Source organism: Gallus gallus, chromosome 2, assembly GCF_016699485.2.
Source record: "Gallus gallus isolate bGalGal1 chromosome 2, bGalGal1.mat.broiler.GRCg7b, whole genome shotgun sequence".
NCBI lineage: Eukaryota > Metazoa > Chordata > Aves > Galliformes > Phasianidae > Gallus > Gallus gallus.
In genome coordinates, this window is record NC_052533.1 from 68,026,173 (window position 1) to 68,049,282 (window position 23,110).

The following is a 23,110-nucleotide window of genomic DNA, read 5'->3' on the forward strand; positions in this document are numbered from 1 at the left end:
TGCATATTTTTACTCAATAGGTTGCAAAGTTACATTATCTACAGGAGGTTATATATAAATCTTTTCTAACCAATGAAAGAAAAACACGAAACACCAATGTTAAGAATCTAATTTCTTACTTAAAACTGTCTAATCTAAACCAGAAGGATTTAGATAAATATAGCAGAATAGTCTTCCTCTTCTCATTAAATTTCAATGAAGTCAGCTTATTTTAATTGAAATCAGCTTCATTTTGTAGAATAGTTCACTTAAGAAAAATAATAAAAGATCCAGATGGTAGTGAGTTGTGAAGGACCTTGGTTTAATAGGTTTTGCTATTGATGTGTAAATTGAACGTTTAATAATATGCTAGCCCTTACTGCATAAAAGCATTACTGAATGCCATATTTGCAGATGCTACTCTAGCCTTTATTTACACTGGGAGAACTGGAGCAAGTGTTGCAAAGCAGTACTGTAATATCAACAGAATCAAAGCCAACCTTTGTCTTGGCTGTTCATTTTTATCTTGGCACTCCACAGAATGTCAAATTCTTATCCACCTGAAACCTTAATTAAACACTCAAATTTGGGCAAAGTTCTATCCTCATTTTGCAGAGAAAGAAAACCAAGTGTGACAACATTTCTCTTTTTTTCTTTTTTTCTCTCTAGGGGTTAATTAACAGCAAGCTCTGGGTAACATGGATTCCATGAGTCCTACTGCCTACATTTACATTCTAGAAAGCTTCTCTTTGATGAAATCTAATAAAGCTTCTCCTCACAGAAACAGTGACAAATCCAGGCCTCTTGCACCAAGACAGTACAAAGTCTTTTCAAGGACCAACAGATACTAGGAATGAAGATGTTCAAATATAAGAAAGCATGATGAAGACAAAATGCCAGGACTGCTCTTTTCCCTACATAACTAAAAGAAAAGATAATTTATTGAAAAATTAACTGCTGCATAAAGAAAACACCTTGTATTTGGTTCAAATTACCAAACACCTAAAATGAGTTGAATAAATATACGCGAAGGAGCCTATTTAACTTCTGCTAGTGCTTTCTCCTTCCATCTGCTACACAAGGCACTTCTCCAAGGATCCCCATGTCCTCATTTTTGGGCATGTACACACACCTGTTCCTACTGCAGTCACATCAAGCAGGCTCACTTGCTCTCCCATCATCTTTTCCCATCTGGTTAAGATTTATGCCAAGAATCCATCCTCTAGCTACAGTAGTAACAGTCTTGTCTTTGAGAACCGACTCCTAGCTTTTAATGCAGCTTTTTAACACCTCTTGAATAAACTGTAGTAATTGTTTTCTACAAATAACTGCCTTAGACTGAATGAAATATATATGCAGTATGTAAGTATCTTGAGATCTGTGGAAGAAGCAGCATTGTTTAAGAATATAATTCTTTCAGGAAGTCAGTTCAGAGATATGAGTCTATGAAACACTATCAAATACTGTTTCTTTTTATCCTTCGCTGGCACATAAAATAGGAAGTTCAGTACCAAAATAGCTACATATTACACACACATTATTCTGCAGCAAGCGCTGTATCAGTGGATCTCTGAAGTTAATGGACTCCACGTAGGCTGAAGGTTTTGTTCAGTGTAGATGTTTTTCTTAAAAAAAAAAAAAAATTGCTGCAGCAGCCATAAATCATTGCACATGGATTTTAAAGACCTGTGAGCCAGCAAAACAAATTAACTTTGCTATTCTATAGACCTGTCATGCATTCCTCTGGAACTCCTTCCTTATTCATAGATCTCATCCTATTTTAATACCCACCCTCTACTATCTCCAAACCATCAATCTACCATTTGCGTTCTTAATTCCTCCCAGCACTCCCAATTACTCCAAACAAAAAGAAACTTGCAAGAAGGCACAGATGAAAGCAAGCATGCAAATTTACAGTCATAAATGTATGACAGGTACAAATTTTGATTATTACATAGCTTCAGTGTGCAGCTAGAATATGAAAGAAATAAAAAAATAAACAAATCCTGAAAGTTTAAATGGAATCACTGAAAAAAAACTCAGATAAGTCTCACCTGAGTTCTACTTTCTTACTAAGCACTAACCAGTTCAATTAGAACAGATGAAATGAGTAGTAACACTAACCTACTGTATTCAGAAAGTAAATATCTTTCCTGCTGCTTCATTCTAAAAAAAAAAAAAACAAAACTGCCTTCATCTCCCAGGATTCATGTAAGAACTTACAAGACACATAGGATTTGCAAGCAAAGTTAATTATTAGCAAGGGTAGCTACTTTTTTGTTTTGGAGGGGTGCGAGCAGGGAAAGTAATTTTCAGCTTCTATACATTTTTCTATCTGCACAGAATATCACACATACATTTCTGCTTTGTAATACTTTCCTATGCTTGCCCTCAGTTGTACACACTTTACCATCTCAGTGGTCGGCTCAACTCCTAATAGTACACAGTTGTTTGTCTTTTACTTATTGAATAAGTTACCTCACCTCTTCACTATAATGCTTAAAAAGCCTTAATATATTTGAGACTTTCCCAGCAACACTCAAATGCACGGACTCATAGTTTCCAAGAAATGACACGAATACTTTAATTAAAAGAATCATTACCCAATTAAGTTACCCAATGAAGACCAGCTTCAAATTCAAACGTCAAAAAGGAGAGAGAGTATAAGTGGATACTATTTCTAGTTAAAAAAAAAAATCTAAGTTTTTAAGTACTCTAGGAGAATAACTATTAGACCTGCAGCTCCAGATGGAAAAACTAAAGTTTTTCCAACCACTCTTCAAGTGGAATAGAAGAAATTTCATTACAAAATTAAAATGTAATGGAGAACGCAAATCACCTGTTTTCTCATTCATCATTTTAATTTTGGCTTTTCATTTTTGACACAAGGGTTGTGGCAAGTTTTAGAAACAAGTAGGAGGTGAAAAGAAGCACTTACAGTTGATGCTAAAAATTGTCTTCCCTAAAAATCAAAAGGAACACTATGTGAAAGTATCATCAGTGTTCAATAATGGCATGCTAAGCCTTTTACTTGTATTCAAAACACAAATGATTTATGCCTGTTGCCGGGCTTTGTTAGAAAAACATCTGTACACTTCTTAATTTTTAAAGCATTTCATTTTAAAACTAATCACTCACCTATTCGGTTTATCAAAGTGCACTGCAGTTTTCTTTGACGGAGCACAAGAGGACACTTTCTCTGGGTCTTTACAGGGCACAGAATTTAGTGTATCATCTTTAGAAGTCCTTGTATCATGTTCAGCTGATGAAGAAAGGCTTTTTTCCTCAGTGTTTCCATGTTTACTGTCGTTCTCAGAGCTCTTGATATCCAAGTACCGTCCATTGTCCTCTGAGTCTGTATGAGGCACTTGCTTTAAGGAAGGATGGGGAGCTACACCATAAACCGTAGACACAGCAAAGTTTTCATTCTTGAGGAAATCTATTTCACTGAAAAAGTTAGAACCAAGAATGAAGTGTTTCTGTTACTTTCCTGAGAAGGTTGCTGGAATCGTAAAACAAGTACACAAATAAGGACAACATGCTGAACAGTTCTTCCTTCAACTCCAGTATGTTCAAGGTTTCCTTTTAATAGAACTAATTCATATCAAACAAGTTCTTCAAATGAGCACCAGTTCACCAGAGGTCTTCAGTCAACAACTAGTAGAAGGAAAAATGCTGCCTTCAGAACAAGCAATTCAATGCTATAAATGAGTGACAAGAGCTAGCGTTATAATGTTTCTGGCTGAACTCTGAGTACTGAAACACTGTCAAGAGAGAAGCCCATCTGGGGTACAAAACTCAAAACACTACAGAAAGGATTAGTACATGGTATCCCACCTAGTTTTGAAATGGTAAGTGTACAAGTCAAAGTCACTGCAAAATTACGCACTCGCCCTAAAATTCATTCTCCTAAGAGGAATGGTATCTTATAGCTTACAGAATCACATTTTGACCAAACTTTTAAAGACTTTTTATTGTTGCTGTTCAAGATCTTGTCATTTCTACTGATCTTTCTTTATAGAAAGAAAAATTATATTAAAATAAGTTATTTAAAATACAAACTTAAAAAGCTTTTGCAACCTGTACACAGCGCAGTACCACAGAGTGAAAAATAGCTGACTGAAGAGAAAAACCTACACAAAACACATGAGAACTGATGCTATTTTCAGTTAAGTAAATAAAGAAGTTGCACTGAGGGAACAAACTAATTCCAAAATTAAACAATATCAGTAATCAAAAGGGAAACACTCAGTTTAAAGTCTCAATTTTTTCCCCAAATCAAACACCACATATTAAAAGGAAAGACTGCACTGCTCCAAAGAACTCCTATTAATTTTATAGGTAAAAACTATGCTTGTCTTGATATATGCGCTAGAAAAACACTGAGAAGTTATTCCAACGTTTATTAGCAGTTAAGCAGATGGATAAGTACATACCTCTCAAGTCTTTGGATTTGTTCCATCAAAGACCATTTCTCATTGTTTAACACACTAATTTGATCTTCTAATTTTTGCACTATTAAACATTGCTAAATACAAGATAGAGACAAAAGAGTTTAGTACAGTGAAGTTAAGTAGTGATGCAAACAGTTGCAATCTCTTTCGTACAGCCTCTTACTTCTATTGATTGTGGTGTTGTTTCAAATACCGGAACAGTCCCAAGTATAGGGGTGGTAGCCTCCAACTCATCATCATCTACACCAACTGATACATCCACGACATCTCTTGCAGTAACATGATGGTTTCCAAAGTCACGATAGAGTTGTAAAAGGTCAGGGGGTTTTGGAATGTTCAATCCCACGTCATCCCACAATTCAAAATCCTTCAAAGGAATAAGAGAAACCAAACCGCACAATAGACTTACTTCTAACACCATTCTTCTTCCTCATTTAACTTAGGTCTGCATTCGTAGAACAGCAAAATAATTGTGTCAAAGCTGCACTGCAGTAATAAGGGCTCATTTCATAACCTAAAGCAGTTTCACCCCAAAGACAGCTCTAAGTAGCGTATTAAAAAGAGAACCTTGCAAAACACACAGCTCACAACTTCTTTTTCTCCCTAGGATGCAAATACTTCGGAGAATCAAATGTATCATTGATCAAATTCCAGCAGAAGCCAGTAAATGTGGTAGAAGACTTACTACTGATAGGGCTATCATTTTGTTCCCATCTCATTCACAAGTACAAGTATAATCTTCCAGAAGGAGACAGTCAAATAGCTCTGAAGACATCTGATAGACAGGGTGCGTATTTTCAGTAAAATTTGGACATAACTGTATTAAATGTACACTGATGAATACAATAATACAGCCTTCCATCTCAAACTGCTGCTACTTGACCTTGTTTTTTTTCCCCACGTGTAACTATTCTAACAAGATTATTTCACATTCACATACACGAACAAGCACGGACACAATCAAAGAGGAGCTGTGACACTCTCTTTAAAAAGGCATTAAATCTCAAATAGATACATACTTTTATTTTATTCTTTTACTTCAAAAAGTTTCACCATTATTTTTCTAGTCTGGTTATGTATAAATTTAATACTAAATACACTCAAAAGCAATGTGCTCCTGCTGCAAAGAGGGTTAATGATATTCTGGACTACATTAGGCCAGGTGCAGTCAGGTTAACGGAGGTGACCCTTGCCCTCTATTCCACATTTGTATGGCCACATCTGGAGCGCTGCGTCCAGTTCTGGGCTCCCCAGTACAAGAGACATGGACACACTGGAGAGAGTAAAGGGAAGACCTATGAAAATGGTAAAGAGACTAGGGCACCTCTCCTATAAGGAGAAGCCCAGAGAGCTGGGACTGTTCATTCAGCGCAGAATCTCATCGATGTATATAAATACCTGAAGGGAGGGTGCAAAGAACATGGAGACAGGTTCTATTCAACGGTGTCCAGCAAGAGGACAAGAAGCAATGGGCACAAACTGGAACATCAGGAAACACTCATTTACTGTGAGAGTGACCAAGCACTGCTGTAGGTTGGTAGGGAAGTTGTAGAGTCTCCTCCTTGGAGAGGTGAGAGCTGTGCGGACATGGACTTGCACAGCCACGCTTTTTATGTGAAAATGCTAACATTTAACTCTTAGAATATTCATCCTAACATCATTAAAGCTCACTTGAGCTTATGAAAAGGTCTAAATACAGAAAATTCACATGTAAAAAAAAAAAACAACAAAACTTACCTGATCATGGTTTTCATCTGAAAATGTTATTGATGTAAGCTTGTAACTATTCTTCAATAAAAATTCATTAACTAGGAAGTTTAGAGCTCTTTTCTCAAGAGGTCTGATTGGCTCCTGGAAAAAAAGAAAACCATACACTGCATCTTTGGTTCATCTTGCTGCCAGCTACTGAAGGATATCTATATTAAAGGCCCATGCAAAGCTCAGTTTTCACCCATCACCTACCTGAATTTCAGGACTCGATTTATAATTTTTTCGTTCCTGCAAAGGAACTTCATTTTCTGGGGGGAGAAAAAAAAAGTAACTAAATTTTACTCTTTCAACCAGGATGAGCTCAGCTACTTCTACATTGTTCAAAGTAGAGGCTTAAGAAAAGGTTTGTGTACACCACCTGCAGCCTGAGTCAGGTTGGCTCGGAGGGCCTGTATGGTCTCCTTGGCTTTCCGTAGTTCAAACTCCAGGACTGGACAGGGATTTGGATTAAACACACACAGGCATCCAACCAAGGCAAGGGAAACAAAAAATAAAATATAAAAAGCAAGGATGGGTATGAAAAAAATATACAGTTTGTATTCAACAGAAAGCATGCAGTCTTCATGGAACTTATGAACACATGCAGCAGAGTTGGTCTGAAAGCAAACTGGTGAATATTTTCCATCGTTTCATTCGGCTGAATTAGCTAAACCAAAATTTCAGGCTGTCTGACAAGGACTCGCTGTAGGCTGTTCTGTTTTTATTTGGCTGCTTGTTTTTAACTTTGCAGTACTGGATAAAAGTTTGTTATTTCTTCTTTGCTTATGGTCAGCTGATAACGTTTTAATTTTTAAGGGGTAGGGGACTACAAGGGCAATCAAAGATCAGATCTAAATAAAGCAAATGCACGTTGGTGGCAGTGTTAGCTGTCTCCATGTAGCAATGCTGAAACCCTACTGTGGACGTACTGTCCCACTGAGACTACTTTTTTTTATTATTTGAAAACAAATGTATATATTAAAATTACTGAAATATTTATACACTGAAATGTACTACAGAATTTGAACCTTACCTCATTTTCTTACTAAAATGAATCTTTTTAAAATCCTTTTTTGTTTTACTCCACGTTTTCAGGAATATCCTATTAGTCATTAAGACTTAGAATTCCATTGAATACATCCAAGAGATGCAAAACAAAACAAAAAAAAATCAAAATCTGCAGTTCCCTCAGTGCTTACAGAGAAGCTTGCATGAAAAACGTCTTTGCTCCATTATTCTTAAAAGTTTCCATTGAGTCTTGGGGGATAAAACATTTTTAACCATCTAGTGTAAGTTTTAGACATTTCAAAATACATACTTCTAGGTGACACTTCCACCTGCTCTTCCCCCTATCACTGTTGTGAGTTTCTCATGTTCTGTTATTTTCTCTGGAAGAGCCAGGAGTGCTTTGCTTGTGCTGGAACTTCACGTATTTTCATTTTAAGCCACAAGTATACTGTGGTGTCAAGCTTTAACATCCTGTACTTTGCAAAACATACAGTAAATGTCTTAATAGCCATTTACAGCTACCGTAAACAATGAGCTTTGTAATGAACTAGATGAGAGAAGCGTAACAACAGCTACCACACTAAAACATCAGAATAGTCTAAATGGACGCCTAACATTTACTTAATTTTGACTCCAAGGCTAAAAATATTGCAGTTGTCTTTAATAAGAATATATTAATAAGACTTTTAATCATTGCCTGGAAACAATTTAAGATGGCATTTTGAAATATCTGCAGAGGACAGCACAGTGCAGAAGTCCGGAATTGGCTCTTGCCTGTAAGAAATGCTACTGAAGGCTACAAAAACTGGTTTCCTTTTTGGAACACCTGACTAAGAACTTATTGATCAATAGCATGCATGGAAAAAAAGATTCACTCAGTTTGCATTTGTCCCATAAAAACTGAAGGAGTAACTACAGTACACCACATTTGCTACATGAAAGGAAGTTGTTTGATGCACAGAATTTTACTGCAGCGATATAAAAGCACAACTGAGGATATGATGAATAAAATATGCGAAATCTCTAGTATTCAGCAATGCTGATCTGCAAATACTTCTGTGCAACAAAGTTAGGAAATGCTCTTGTAGCGAAGCATCTGATCGTTTTATGGCTTCCTTGCATTCACAGTTAAGATTCTAAGTTGAAAGCTGCTTTTTTTTTTAGTTTTTGAAAATTGTAATGAATTCAAATTGACTAATTTTTCTGATGGAAATGACTCTTAACATTTTATTCTCTGAAAATATTATCAATGACCAGAACAGTTGCAGATCAGGAGTGCCCTGCACTAGAATGATAGAAATTTAAAACAACAACAAAAAAGTTAGAAAACCAACATAAACTAGAAAAACTCAGGTATCTCATTCAAGGAAAATAGGAATAAGACATGACTGAAGGTATAGAAAGCCAAAAAAATCATGTCAGACAAACCCATGTCAGACGGCAAGAATTACTTTTTTAGTGAACTCTGATGGTGCTGAAAATTCTTAGAAGCCATTAGGACTTCTGCCAGTCAACCTTTTATGAAGATTACTCTGCTGCATGTTTCTCTGTATACAGTAGAAGATTCTGAACGTACCATATTTGTGAAGAACTTACTTCACAGCCTGTCACTACAGCCACATAATTCTGCTACAAACAGTATGCTCATAACTGTACCTCATTTCTTGTCTTAGGAATGTCAACATTGTAATTGTCACTATACAAACCATAGTGCATCTGGGAGACACAAACCTAGATTTTATTTGAAGAAGTTTGTTCCTAGGTTATAGTAAATTTCTCCAAATATTTACAATGCAATTTTAATAGAGTTTTGTATTTTGATTAGAAGCTCTTTATTTTAGAAACTGTTGAAATGCAATGTTTTGCCAAAATACACAGAGATTTTTAACTCAACACGTACACTAATGAAACCAACATTGGTAATCCCCATTTGTTAATGATCTGACTTTCTTTGTAACCATTTGCCAACCACTGGCTTTGAAAAGAAATCACCCGGTCTCTCCCTCTCCCTCCCCTCCTTCTCCTAATGTTTACCTACCTTAGAAAGTTTAACCTTTCAATAACATCGATAAAGTCAGCTGAAAATTAACTTAATACTTGACTGAATTCATACCACGTATAATGCATTATAGTACTTAGTGAATGGAGCTAAACTCCCTGAGAATGATATATGGAAGAGTTTTGTGACAGACAGCTAGGAAAGTAAAGAACTAAGCTAACTCTTTATTAGGAAGGCACAAAGCAGTAGTTAGGAGCTATTCAGTTGTGTAATCTTCCTATAAGAAGAGTGCATTCTGAATTTAAGGGGCTCTCTTGCTTTTTCTTTGTAAAGAACTCACATCATCACACCTACCATCTCTGGGAAAAAAAAATTTTACTTAGCCTTATTTAAAAGACCTGAGTCTTCCAAGAAAGCAACTAAAGATTAGAACAACCTCAGCCTTTCTGTTTCTATGCAGCTACTCAAATACACCTTAAAAAAAAAAAAAGAAGTGCATCATCTGCACAGCTTAGAAATATTTTTAAATGAGGCTTTTTCGAGGATCTCATTCTACTCACCCACATTTTTTAATGGCTTCCAAAGTTACTGAATCATAGACCAAGAAGTTAGCTATGAGGAGCAACTTGTGATGTGGGATACTGAACAATGAGATGTACACGAACAGCACTCTTGTTGGTCAAAGGAAAATAAGTTGAAAAGTAAACATTTTCAGCATGTATTTCTACTTACAAGACAAGAATTAATTTTATTATCACTGAAAGAACAATATCACATTTCTAAAATGAGCAGATTCTCAGAACACCAGATGACAATGATAGGTTGGCAATGCTAAATATTTTAAAAAACAGAGAGTTTTTAGGTCACAAATATACCTGCACAGTCAATTTAAGACGTGGCAGAAGATTCAGTTCTTAGATTGAATGTCAGATGACCTATTTGCACTGAATACTGCAGGTATGTGACTTCAAGTAGGTTTTCCATTCTCATGAAAACAAGTATTTGGAGAAGGTTCCCTAAGCCTCATAAATCCTTCATTACTGACCTTGTCTTAGTACCAACTGGTTCAGCACTTAATAGCCTTACAGAACAAGTTGTTTCATCTCGTGCATTGTAAGCACCAATGATGCTTTTTGTTGTTGTTAAAACTTTGTGGATTATGAATGTATTATCCAGTTTGTTGCACAGCACTCTACATCTATATTAAGATCCAGTAGATGTCAGATAGATGAGGAAGAAAATAGATATTTTCTACTACAATTAGTTTTGTGATGTTTATCCAGATCCTGACTGGCTTCTGTGAATTACATCTGTTCAGACATGCTGATGACAGTATTACAAATGAGAGTCACTTAATGTCCTTTGATCAGATTTCCCAAATGACAAGTTCACGCCAACTCTTCAAAACATTTTCACTTCTATAGGCTTTTTAATGTCAGATGGAATGAGCTGGACCAACAGAAATCAAATACTGTAATCTACTTCAAACAATAATCCTTCTATTTACTTCCAAGATTTTTTGGACTGCCAAAAGGAGAAATCTGGCAGCCAACTCTAACACCATCCATAAGAGCAAGATTAGAAACACGATGGCTTTGAATGGTCCACGTGGCCTTTTTTCCCATTTGGTTTTTCCAATGTAAAAAAAGTATTTGTAACTGGATACATAATAACTTCATTTTAAAAATACTTCTGACTCAGGACTCATTACTGACTGATATGCATTTATTTTTTTATCCTTCATTTGACATTTGCTAGGAAACAGATAATAGAAATCATGGATTCTGTCCAAATGGTTAAAAAAAGCCCCGAAGATAACAGTGTGAGAAATGTATTATGAATTTTAAAAAAGAAACTACTGTAATCTAACTCTAAGAATTATCAAAAGAGTATGTGACTATCAGATCACAGCCCGCAGCTTTTGCAATAGATTATAGCTTTAATGCCTACGCATCAAAGCTCTTTGCTGAGAAAAAAAATACATGGTAAGAAGCAGGGTAGACTTACATTTCAAAGCACGTTTGCAGCTAAGGTTGACTTCAAAAGTAGAAGTTCATAGCCAGTTTTTGTTCAAAGAACAAACTGCACATATAAAGGTTTTGCAATCTCTACTGAAATGTTTTTTGTGTGCATATTGAAGATTTTGCAGTTTTCTGAATGGACTTCCATGAGACGGTTTATTGCCTGGATAGATGGTTTGATACAGAATTGATGCAAGATATTTTAAGCAATTACAACTGAACTAGAAATATGATGTTTTGGAAAACTTCAAGACTTTATGAGCAACCAGAAATCCTATCTAGCCTTGCTTTGATTCTTACATCACTTTTAGCAACTCATGGAAAAACCTCTCTAAAGAACACAGGCATGTAACTTAAACATTCTGACAAATAATTTACTTATCTATTACATGACGATAGTCAGTTACTATACTGTAGTCTTCCAAAATCTTTGTTCTAGGAAATGATTCATTACATTTAGTATTTCATTTTAGGATGTATTGATTTCATACTGTAAAAAAAAAAAATCAATATCTTGTCATTAATGTTCCACCAGATGATGAATGGTTCTGCTAGATGTCAGTTCTGCCCAGTTCTTACTTTCCGTAATCCAACTCAATCAGAAAACACAGCTCCAAGCTAAGATCAAGCTAGCTCTCTCAACAGTAGTATTGTCAAGAAAGATTGCCTAGATACAGGAAAAAATCTGTCAAGATGATGAAAATTTAAAAACCTCCAGAAAATGTTTGGTTATGGATTATATTCCAGAACACAATACAGAAATATCTGGGTTCCTTAAACACACTGTTCAGAAAGCCTGGCAGTTTTCATATAAATAAAGGAAAAATCATTACATACAGTTATGGGCCAGAATATCAAAGTATCTGAATATGCTTCACACTCATGGATTTCACCATGATGAAGCATGGTGATTTGAAGCAGAGGTAACAGTACGGAGCAGAAGCAAGGCAGCTTCCATCACTTCAGGCTTCATAAAGATAAACAATGTGAACAAAGGTGACAGCATGAACAAATTCCAGGTGCTTATGATACTGAGTGGTACTGTTTCACTGGAAATAAGCTGAGCAGCAACTTCTACTGAGATTTTATGGTTATCTCTAGAGAAGCTGTGAATAGCTAAACAACTAAACTCAGGGAAAAAAATGGATTATAGCAATATGGCTCACGTGCAGAAATGATTATAATAATAATTTCAAACATGAAAGAAAGGCAGTCTCTACCTTTTGTGAGGTAACTGAAAATCCTGAAATTAAAAATTCCCAGGATTCTTAATTGAGAACTACAAGAAGCCCTACCATAAGAAAGTATCATATACAATCTAGAAATCAGATGGGAAGAAAAGTTAAGATTCATAGCAAAGATGACTTGTGGAACTGAGAAAACCCAAAATACGCTATGGGTTTTAGCAGTGCATGTTTGATCTATACATAAGATCAATACTTAACCAGATGTTTCACTGCAAATCTTCACATCAGAAAGTTGCTACCTATGCAGTGGCCACAGACTGATTAGATTTAGGAAGTGTTTCAGCTGTGTGCTAGCAGCCAACAGGCAGTATCAAGATACTGCTTCACTGTCTGAGATCGGTCCCAGTTTTCAAGTATATTCCTTGCTTAAGTCATATAGAAGCACACCTGTGTGAATATTTACAGTCATTACAGTACAACGTCTGAAATCTAATACATCATTAAGTGACTAGGTAAACCATCACAGCAAAGTCTTGGAAACTTCGGGAATATTTAAATATGCTGCTGCTAAAAACAACAAGCCAAATGGTCAAGTCAGCCATCTGTGACTCCTAAATCATACAAACTTACCTGCTACTCTTTCGTCCGTTTCCCTATTGCCGTCGTCGGAGTATCTTGCAAAATCTAAGGAATCGAGAGTACTGATGCTTCCAGCGCGATCTTAAGAGAGAAGAAAGAACCAGAAACCAAAAAAACAACTTAAGTCTTGAAGAGTTGACTACTTTAATAAGTCAAAACATCTCGTTTCAAAAACTATTAGCAAAAGGTGAACTGTGCTGCATGACTGGAATTTCACTACATTTTCCATAAAGTCCGTCTCTACACAAATAGATTTCCCTTTTCCACTTGTAAAAGACAGCATTTCTGCCCTTGCCACAATGCAGCAGGAACAGCATGCAGTAGCTCCTTCCCTTTTCCACAAGGGCTATAGACTATGCTTGGATGTAAATGAGTGAACAGAAAGAAATAAATAGATTCAAACCACTCTGTAACAAGTTGCAAGCAGTTCTGTTCCCTTTTTTAGTATTTTAACACGCATTCACACAGCCAAAGGCTGTATTAACTCTCAACTCTGTCCATTAAATTCAGTACATATCCACTTCACAGAACATTAACCAAGGACTGTGTCACAGCAAAAATAAAGCAAGACCAGCACAGTTCATAGTACTGCAGTTTTAATATTCATGCTCTAGAATTTAATTTTTAAATCAAGAAATTCAGTAAGCAGCAAAATACTTTGATCTCACCTCTGCCTCTTTCTTTTGATCCCCCCCTTCTTTCAGCAGAAAAAAATGTGCAGTAGAATTGCTCAAATAGCAACAAAACCCAAACTAAATAGAATACATTCATAATTTGCAGGTTCCATTGTGTTAAGTACTTGAAAAATCACACCCCTCCTTTCAAAATTAATCTCTATGTACCTCTCCTGAAAGAATTTTAATTACATTAGAAGCGTTGTCACTTTAACAAGGAACAAATTCCACTCGGCTGTCAAGGGAAAAAGAGAAAAGCTACTGCCAGCAGGAATAGAAGCAATTTCATCACCTGTCAGTCACATTCTGTCATGACTAACACCACGGAAAACATTTTAAATGAAAAAGAAGTCATTCTACACTGTGTCAAGAATTAAAGGATCTATTGATGTTTGGGGCTTTTTTGCACATTTAAGCCTTCCATTGACATGTAAGGTCTTGTGACACCCTCTGTACACATAAAGCAGCACGAGAAGGAAATCAGAACATTTGGATACAGACTGCTTTGCTTACTTGCAAAACTTGGCAGAGAATAACAAGTTTCCAAGCTCAAGTAGAATTATAGAGCACCAAATTGAAGTGCCTGACAAATGCATATATATATATATACATACACACACACACATCACAGTTAGAAGTGATTAACTTCAAAAGAAAACATGAATTCTGAATGTATGGCATGAAAGTCTTCAGATCTGATATTTCAGAATGCCTAATGCTGAAAGTACTGTTCCAATTCATTTCATTGGAGACTGGAGGTTCTCAGATAAAATTAAATTCAAGGCTCAAGTTAAACAAAGAAATAGCATAAAGACTTCAATGACAAAAACGGTATTTGAGATAGGTGACCCAGTCTTATATACGCTATTATTGTGGCAAATGCACAGCATCATATTCTACATCTCTTATGCAGCAGGTAAGATGAGAGAAACAACCCCCACACTTTCAGGTAGCCAACCACCTAATTATTATCAACTCATCCAAAGCCGTACACAGAAATACGTTTTCCATCTCAAAGCTCATGAGAGGGGAAAGAAATGAGCTCATGACAGGGGAAATGCTGGGAAAGAAACCCAGCAACAAAACACAAACTTATTTGCCAAAACAAGCAATATCAGCAACCAGAAATTAAGAAAAGACAATTGTCTTACAATCTAAGCCTGTATCAAGATGTACTCAACAGAAACCATTTAAGATTGTACCAGCAGCTGTAACTCCAACAAGTCCCAGCCAGCACATACACATCAGTCTTACACAATAAAAGGTCCTTATGGAAACTAAAAGAACCTGAAGAACCATGCATTTTGATGATTTTAACACCCAGAAAGGGCCCCAAGCATCACACCTATGTGCACACCGGCAATTTCTAAGTTTGAAGTTTGTACATTCATCATTTAAACTCCCCCTCACCATATGAGTATAGACAATAACAGCAAACATCCGACACTCTCCTTCCATATGGGTTGGTACGTACAACTCCCTCATATATAACCTACTTCTCAAACAGGTACATTAACTTGGACTGTGTGCTACAACAACGTGGAGCTAACGGAGTCTATCTGAAGATAACATTTACAATGAAAACCATCTTTTTACCTATCACTGTGGTGGAACCTGAATTTAGGCTGACAAAGGTGTAGCACATCCAAGCAAACGCTGAAGGAAAAGCACTGTAGCAGTATATACACACAGAATGAACACCATCTTCTCAGTTCAGTGTCTCTCTAAGCAATACATACTGCAGATGCAGGGAAATGTAGGGAGTGGTGAGGTGCTGGAACAGGCTGCCCAGAGAAGTTGTGGATGCTCCTTCCCTGGAGTTGTTCAAGGCCAGGTTGGATGGGGCCCTGGGCAGCCTGGTCTAGTATTAAATGTGGAGGTTGGTGGCCCTGTATGCGGCGGGGGGTTGGAGATTCGTGATCCTTGAGGTCCCTTCCAACCCCGGCCGTTCTGTGATTCTGTGAAATTATAGCTTCTACAGTGCAACTCAAACTAAATTGAGTATCTTGAATAATGTAACAAGGTTTCTATTACTACTTTGCTACAGTACACCACCTTTAAAACATGTGGTGTGGCTTTAATACTAGAGACACCTCATGGCCAAACAGGATACAAAGGCAATAGCAAGTCATCCAAGCTGAGGTTAAGGGGCCTGCCAAGTGCCAGCTATAGAGAAAGCTTAGTCACCAGTGCTCTGCAGGGCTACAGCTCTGCAGTGAAGGTGCTTCAAGCAGCAGGTAACTTGTTTCTGCCACCCCCTGGAAAGATGGGCTCCCACTGCTGGTGAGGTGGGGCCCAGGTGGCAGCTCCGTCTTCCTCTGCTCATACTGCAAAGCCATCAATGCCACACGAACCCTGGCTATGCTGGCAGCTTCTGCCCAGGGGCACTGATGTCACCGAGCCAAAGTAAAGTGGGCAGCAATAGGACCCCTTCCTTCCATCCAGTGCCACAGCAGCACCGGTGACCTCTGCCTTCCTGGTACTATCACATGAATTTTGGAGTTATTCTACATGTTGAAACTGCTAAAGAAATAGAATCAAGTCCAACACAAATGTAAACAGTATGTTTGAACAGCAAAGAGGGATTTTGGATAGAGGCTGAGGGATCAGCCTGCAAGATGACCTGGGATAACAAAGTGGAAGGAGACAGCTAACTGAAAATGGTGCCCAGGAAGGTGAGGGCTGGCAAGCATGCAGTGTATGGTACTAACACCAAAGTGCTGGAGGCTGCCCGAAGCTAAACAACAACAAATCTGCCCCACTGCTTCACCTACATGAAATGCACTGTGCAAGAAACTGTTGCCTTACTTCCTCCCAGTTTCTTTGCAGGCAGCCGTCAGTGAAGGCTTACCTCCAAAGACTAACACCAGACCCCAGAAAATTATGGAATACCATTTTATAGCCTCAAGGTATGTGTTCCTATAAGGGATGTATCCACACAGAAAGAAACAGAGCCTGAGAACAGCACTTCCCTGGAGGCAACACATGGCTTCACTCACCAAGAAATCTAGCAGGGCTGCTGGAAGGAGAATTAGGATAGGGACAGCTGTGCTCAGCCCATGCAGCTCCAATGAGAACTACTTTGAGCTGATAAGACAAAAAGCACCAACTTTTTAGGGAACAAAGTACATTTCTTTAGATAATATCTTCTTAATAAGAAAGAAAAATCTTAGGCTTATGTTATTTGACAAGGATAATAAAGGCAGAACCCTGCAGGGAGAAAGCATGCTGTGGTTCAACTGTTTCTGCTTTAACAAAAGCTGAAGTGACACAGTAGTAGGAAACCATTCTGCTGTTACAGTATGCACAGTCTTACTAACAGTTTGTGTGCAGATTTTCTACTTGTTTCTCTGCTGTTCTGAATTGAAACACCTTTCTTTTTAACTCAGTAATTCCTTGTACGTGGTTAGTTAAAAAAAGCATTGTCGGTTTCATGTTTTAGAATATCAAAACAACGCAGTAAGTGTTGACAAGCAGGTATGAAAAACTTTAAGTGCAACACTGCAAGGTGGCAAGAGAGCCACAGGTGTGCAAGCAAGCAGATTAGGGTTTGGCTTTTCACATCTCCTGCTAGTGAAATGCCACGAAATAGACTGGGATTGTATCACAGAGCCTGTGCAAGTCTGAGCCATTTGGAAAGGGATTAAGAAAAACCAGAGAGCTAAGAATCACAGTTGACACTTGATCAAAGTTAAGAAATGCTCTTCAATCCATTCTTTTTTGGAAAATGCAACTACTGTAATTTCATTTGTGAAGCTTAAAATCGGATCCATCATCACGTTTTGCTCACTGATTTGTTGAGATACTGCCTCATTCCAGAGGAAAATAACTTTGATTCCCTTTTCACTCCCAGAGTTGTTACTTGTGATGCAGGCAGATTCCACATGACAGCTTCTGCTCCCCAGGCACATTCACCTCTTTCTTTCACTGCAAGGTGAGTATAACTTTCTAAAGGAGGAAAATGTAAAACAAACAGACAACAACAACAAAAAAACCCCAAACTCAAGAAGTGGTAGTGTCTTCCAGAGACTTACATAACAAGGAAAAGAACAACAGAATCATACAATGGATGGAGTAGGAAGGGACCTTAAATATCATCTGGTTGCAACCACCTCATCTAGTTTCAAGCACCCCAAAAAGATGAAGTTTCACTCACTCTGATGGTTGAAAGTTTATTTCCATGTTTATCTAAAGGGATTCCAGCAAGGACCACATTAAACACAGTTTTCAAGTACATGAATTCAGCAGGAATAAGTTGCTGTCTTTACACAAAGAGTATTTAATAAGGCACTTGTGTAGAGGTATTTCTTAAAGCACCTAAAAACAAACTATATCAACGAAAAGCCTCAAGGAATAAAAAAAACCCAAATAATTTAAAAGCTATCTGCATTTACTTTGCAAACACCTAAAAATAACTAGTTGGTAGAGCAGCCAGTAAGTTCTCATCTTTTCCCTATGGTGATAAGAAGCCATATCGCTGTGTACTAGCAACAAACCTAAACAGTGCATATGAAGACCAAGAGCTTTCCTCTTGAAATTCAAGTAGTAATAAGGGGTTAATACACACATAAAAGACCAATCTACTTGGCTTCTCTACTAGTAAGCATTCACCTGAACTGAAAAGCATCTGTAACCTGAAACAAGACTTATCACATTTTAAACCAATCAGAATAATAATTGGCTGCCAGCAATTTCATTTTGATCAGCATTATAGAGAACAAGAGGCAACACAAAGAATACTTCCCAATAAAGCCCAAAGGCAGCCTCTTACTGAATATTCAGCATACTAGGATCAAATTCTTTCCATTTTAGACAAGGTTTTAATTGTAATATGTGTTTTTATGTAGGAAGAAACAGTTGTAAGACGACAGCATAGGAAGACAATCATTTTGGAGACACTGCATATCCCCAGTCTAGGACATCTCTCAAGCTTAAGCCTATCATGCTGTTAGGAAACCATCATGTAGGGTCTTCAGAAATCCATCCTCATGCATCATTATTTGGAGAAGGATGAAAGAATCCACTACTTTTCACACATACAAAAAAAAAAAAGCAGAAATAGAAAACGACAAAAACAACAATCCTGGAAGACATTAAATGTAACTGTTTAATAGAGCTTTACTTGTCATTTCTTGTAGCCTTACTAAACAGGAATGCAGCCCAGAAACACACCACAGACCTGAAAAAAACATTATGGAATACTATAAATTCTACTGGACACCAGAAAATATTTACATAGAGAACTCTGAAGATTTACGCGTGCAGAGTTCCAGAAGCTTTGCTTCCAGAAGCACTGACTTATTTATCTTCTACTTCAGAGAAAGTTGAAGTGCTCCGACGTTTGTATTAGAAGTACCGTACAGGCAACCTGATCTACCAGAAGTAAATTATTTGACAACAACAAACTCTCATCACCAAATTAAATTTTAATGCCTTAGAATTTCAAGCTTAGCAAGGCCTCCTTGACATCAGAATTCTAAGTTGCACTTCTCTGCAGCTATGGATTAAAAAGTTACTCTTCATTCTTGAACTGATCACAGAAAATAAGCTTCGCAGAAAAAAAAAAAAAGGGGGAGTATAATAGGGAATTGTTCATGTTTGATATTCTTATGAATTAAAAAAAACTATGATTACTCAACCAACAGACATGCTTCACCTTAATATAACATATATCATAGAATCGCTAAGGTTGGAAAAGACCCACAGGATCATCCAGTCCAACCATTCGTTCACCCTTCACCAATGGTTCTCGCTAAACCACGTCCCTCAACACAACATCCAAACATTCCTTGAACACCTTCAGGGTCAGTGACTCCACCATCTCTCTGGGCAGCCCATTCCAGTGCCTGACCACCCTTACAGAGAAGTAGTATTTCCTACCGTCCAGCCTGAACCTTCCCTGGCGCAGCTTGAAACCATTCCCTCTAGTCCTATCACTAGTCACACGAGAGACGAGGCCAACCCCCAGCTCACTACAACGTCCCTTCAGGTAGTTATAGAGAGCAATAAGGTCTCCCCTGAGCCTCCTCTTCTCTAGACTGAACAATCCCAGCTCCTTCAGCCTCTCCTCAGAAGGTCCGTGCTCCAGACCCCTCACCAGCTTTGTTGCCCTCCTCTGGACACGCTCCAGGGCCTCGATGTCTTTCTTACAATGAGTGGCCCAAAACAGGACACAGTACTCGAGGTGCGGCCTCACCAGGGCTGAGTACAGGGGGACAATTAATTCCCTGTTCCTGCTGGCCACACTATTTCTGATACAAGCCAGGATGCCATTGGCCTTCTTGGCCACACTACTGGCTCATGTTCAGTCTGGCGTCAATCAATACCCCCAGGTCCATTTCCTCTACACAGTCTTCCAACCACTGCCCCAAGCCTGTAGCACTGCCTTGGGGCTGTTGTGGCCAAAGTGCAGGACCTGGCATTTGGTATTGTTGAACTTCATCCCATCGCCTTCAGCCCAGCTACCCAGATCCCTCTGTAGGGCCTCGCTACCCTGAGGCAGATCAACACTTCCAGCCAACTTGGTGTCATCTGCAAACTTACTGAGAGTATACTCAGTGCCAGGTCATCAATGAAGATATTGAAGAGGACAGGCCCCAGCACCACTCGCAATCGGTCACCAGCTGGATTTAACTCCATTCACCACCACTCTCTGGGCTCGGCCCTCCAGCCAGTTCTCTACCCAGCCAAGAGTGTATCTGTCCAAACCACGGTCTGCCAGCTTCTGCAGGAGAATACTGTGGGAGACAGTGTCAAAGGCTTTGCTGAAGTCTAGGTAGGCTACATCAACAGCCCTTCCCTCATCCACCAGATGGGTCACTAGATCATAGAAGGAGATCAGGTTGGTCAAGCAGGACCAGCCCTTTGTGAACCCATGCTGGCAGATAAATAAGTATACAGATATTATACAGTATACAGACAAGTTAGGCTGGTAAGATTACCGCGTTGGAAAAGATAATTGGATATAAATGAAAGGTGCTCACCAGTGTTGTAGGCTCACAAAAACTCCACAAGGAGCGATCTCCAGAAAAAAGATCCTTCCTCAGTGGCAGTCAGCCCTTAAATGGGGTCTAGGAGAGGTGCAGCCAGGCTCCACCCCTTCCGGTCACACAGCTGAATTGCCCTCACCTGTGCTCCGTGCTCACCTCAGGTGGTCAATCAGAGGTTCAGGCTGCGATTAAACAGCTCCCATACAACAGCAAATGAGACTCCAGATCTTATTAACTACCACACAAAGTAAGCAGTTGGGAATTACAGATGACAAAACTATTCAATCACAGCTGTATTGGAGAGAATTCAAGAAAAAAACCCAATATAAGATACTCTCAGATGCACAAGAGAAAGCTAAAAAGAATGCTCCTTACTGTAGTGAATTTCAACCTACAACCTGCAGACTATTATCAAGACATGCTTTGAGATCAGTAAGGGTGTGATTCTATGCAATTTTAAGAGCTTATCCAGATGAGTTGTGCTATTGTTCTGAGTAAGCTCTCCCTCCTCCCAACATATACATGCAACCTTCCTTGCACGGAGGATGAGGTCAAACTCCACACCCAAAGCAAAATGAGGCCATAAGGAGAGCAAAGTTGTTTTTTTTGGTTGTTGTTTGTTTCTTAGGGGTTTACAAATCAAAGACATTGGAAAAACACTTTGCTTCCATCTAAAAAAAAAGCTGTACTCTAGGAAGTGTCATACAGTTGCTTATCGTTATGCCTAGGATATCCAATGTAATTTTTAAGTAAGAAGATATAGGCACACCAGCAAGTACTCCTGTAACAAATCCCAGCTGACAGGATTCCTTAGAAACTTACTTGGATCTGCTGCTTTTATCCTTTTTCCCCTGTGCTACATGTACAATACAGCTGTTAAAGTTCAGGTTCAGGCCTAGGAAAATTCAAGTGTATGAATACACATTTTATATCTGTTTCTGTTGTTGCTAAAGAAGCCAGCAGACTGAGCATATCACCTACCTTAAATATTTAAAACCTAGACTAAACTAGCCATAACAGTCATGAAATGTATGTCTTGCTTTCTTCTAAAGATACCAACTTACAAAAGCATGCCCTTGAATAACCTGCATCTTCATCGGTCCTGCACAACATCACAGGCAGATGGGAGCAGAAGCAGAAGAAATTAGAGACAAAGACCATGTGGGACAAGGAATAGACTTCTTCCTTTATTACTTCCCTGTGTTTAAACTCCACACCAGCACCCAACTGCAAATACATATAAGTGAATAAATCAACTGGCAAGAGGGATTTGCATTCACAGATGTGGAATGAAACAGATCTGAACAGTTTCATTGGAACATTTTCTACACTAAAGAATCAGCCATCATTAACACTTAAAAATACAATTATCAATTCACATCTTGTATTTGAGGTTGCATTATGTAGCAACTTGAAATAGATTGTGCAACATATTGTGCAATACAATGAATAAATTAGTTGAGCTATTTAATTCTCCATAAATGATACAGCAACTTTTTTTTTTACTGTAAGCCTTACCAGATTTCATAATACAAATGTGGAGCAACATTACTTCAAAAAGTCTTAACTAGATGCTGCATTTAAAAGTTCTGACATGTTTCAACTTGTTCCAAAGCTTAGCACTGCTGGATCACTCACTCAGCAATGCAAACCAGAACCATGGCAGCGGATACCTCACCTAGCATAAAACCCAAGGAAGAAACAGACTTCATGGTCAAGTTTTTAAACTCAATTTGAACTTGCAGAAATTTACAGCAGATTAACGCATTCCACATTGCTATACTAACTCTAACATGGAAACGGGATCCTGCAAGTCATTTATCCCATTGAGCACTGAATTGTATGCACCCAGCCTATCAGCTTTGTTTTGCTACTGTAAGCATTCTTCTTCCCTCTCCCAGACACTGTTGCTAAATGAGACCTGATGAATTTTCAAAGTTGCAATGTGCCGGAAGGAAGTTCTCAGACAACCATTACATTAAATGGAAAGTAAATTAAGTACAGCTAACAGAATAAAATTAACTTTCAGCCACCAGAGCAATTAATTTACAAGATACCTAAAGTTTTTAACAGGTGTTCAGGATGTTCAGATGATACTAGTCCATGCAGGGAAATCCAAACCAATTTGAAACCTACTTCACATCACTAATGAGCTAAGAAAACTTGTAGAAGACATGCGAGGGTAAAGAACCCTAAAACTACTTGGAAAAAAAAAAACCCTAGTCTATGCTGCTCAACCAATTTGAATCACCAGTATATGTAACAAATACTTTGTTAGATACGTTACAATAGTCCCATAACAGAAGCACAGCAGAAGCTCATGAGAAGGAAGAAATGCATGGGGAAAATAACAGAACTAACATTCACAAGTGACTTGGGTTAAAACACAGACACAGGTGCAAATAAGCTGA

At 38.1% G+C, this 23,110-nt stretch overlaps 1 protein-coding gene across 6 annotated transcripts in view; it reads right to left on the reverse strand.

Annotated features, from left to right (window-relative positions):
- Nucleotides 1-23,110, reverse strand: part of KIAA1468 (RAB11-binding protein RELCH) — a 75,618-nt gene that overhangs the window by 44,584 nt on the left and 7,924 nt on the right. For 5 of the 6 annotated variants that reach the window (XR_005858026.2, XM_015282204.4, XM_015282203.4 and 2 more), the window contains exons 2-8: nt 13,028-13,117; nt 6,562-6,633; nt 6,396-6,451; nt 6,171-6,284; nt 4,597-4,800; nt 4,416-4,507; nt 3,118-3,426 (exon numbers count right to left, since the gene is read on the reverse strand). Coding sequence is in view for 5 of the 6 variants with exons in the window: in XM_015282204.4 (XP_015137690.1) it covers nt 3,118-3,426; nt 4,416-4,507; nt 4,597-4,800; nt 6,171-6,284; nt 6,396-6,451; nt 6,562-6,633; nt 13,028-13,117 (937 nt within the window). In the remaining variant the exon portion in view is untranslated. The remainder of the gene's footprint in view (nt 1-3,117; nt 3,427-4,415; nt 4,508-4,596; nt 4,801-6,170; nt 6,285-6,395; nt 6,452-6,561; nt 6,634-13,027; nt 13,118-23,110) is intronic. The other variant, XM_015282205.4, reaches the window with a different exon arrangement.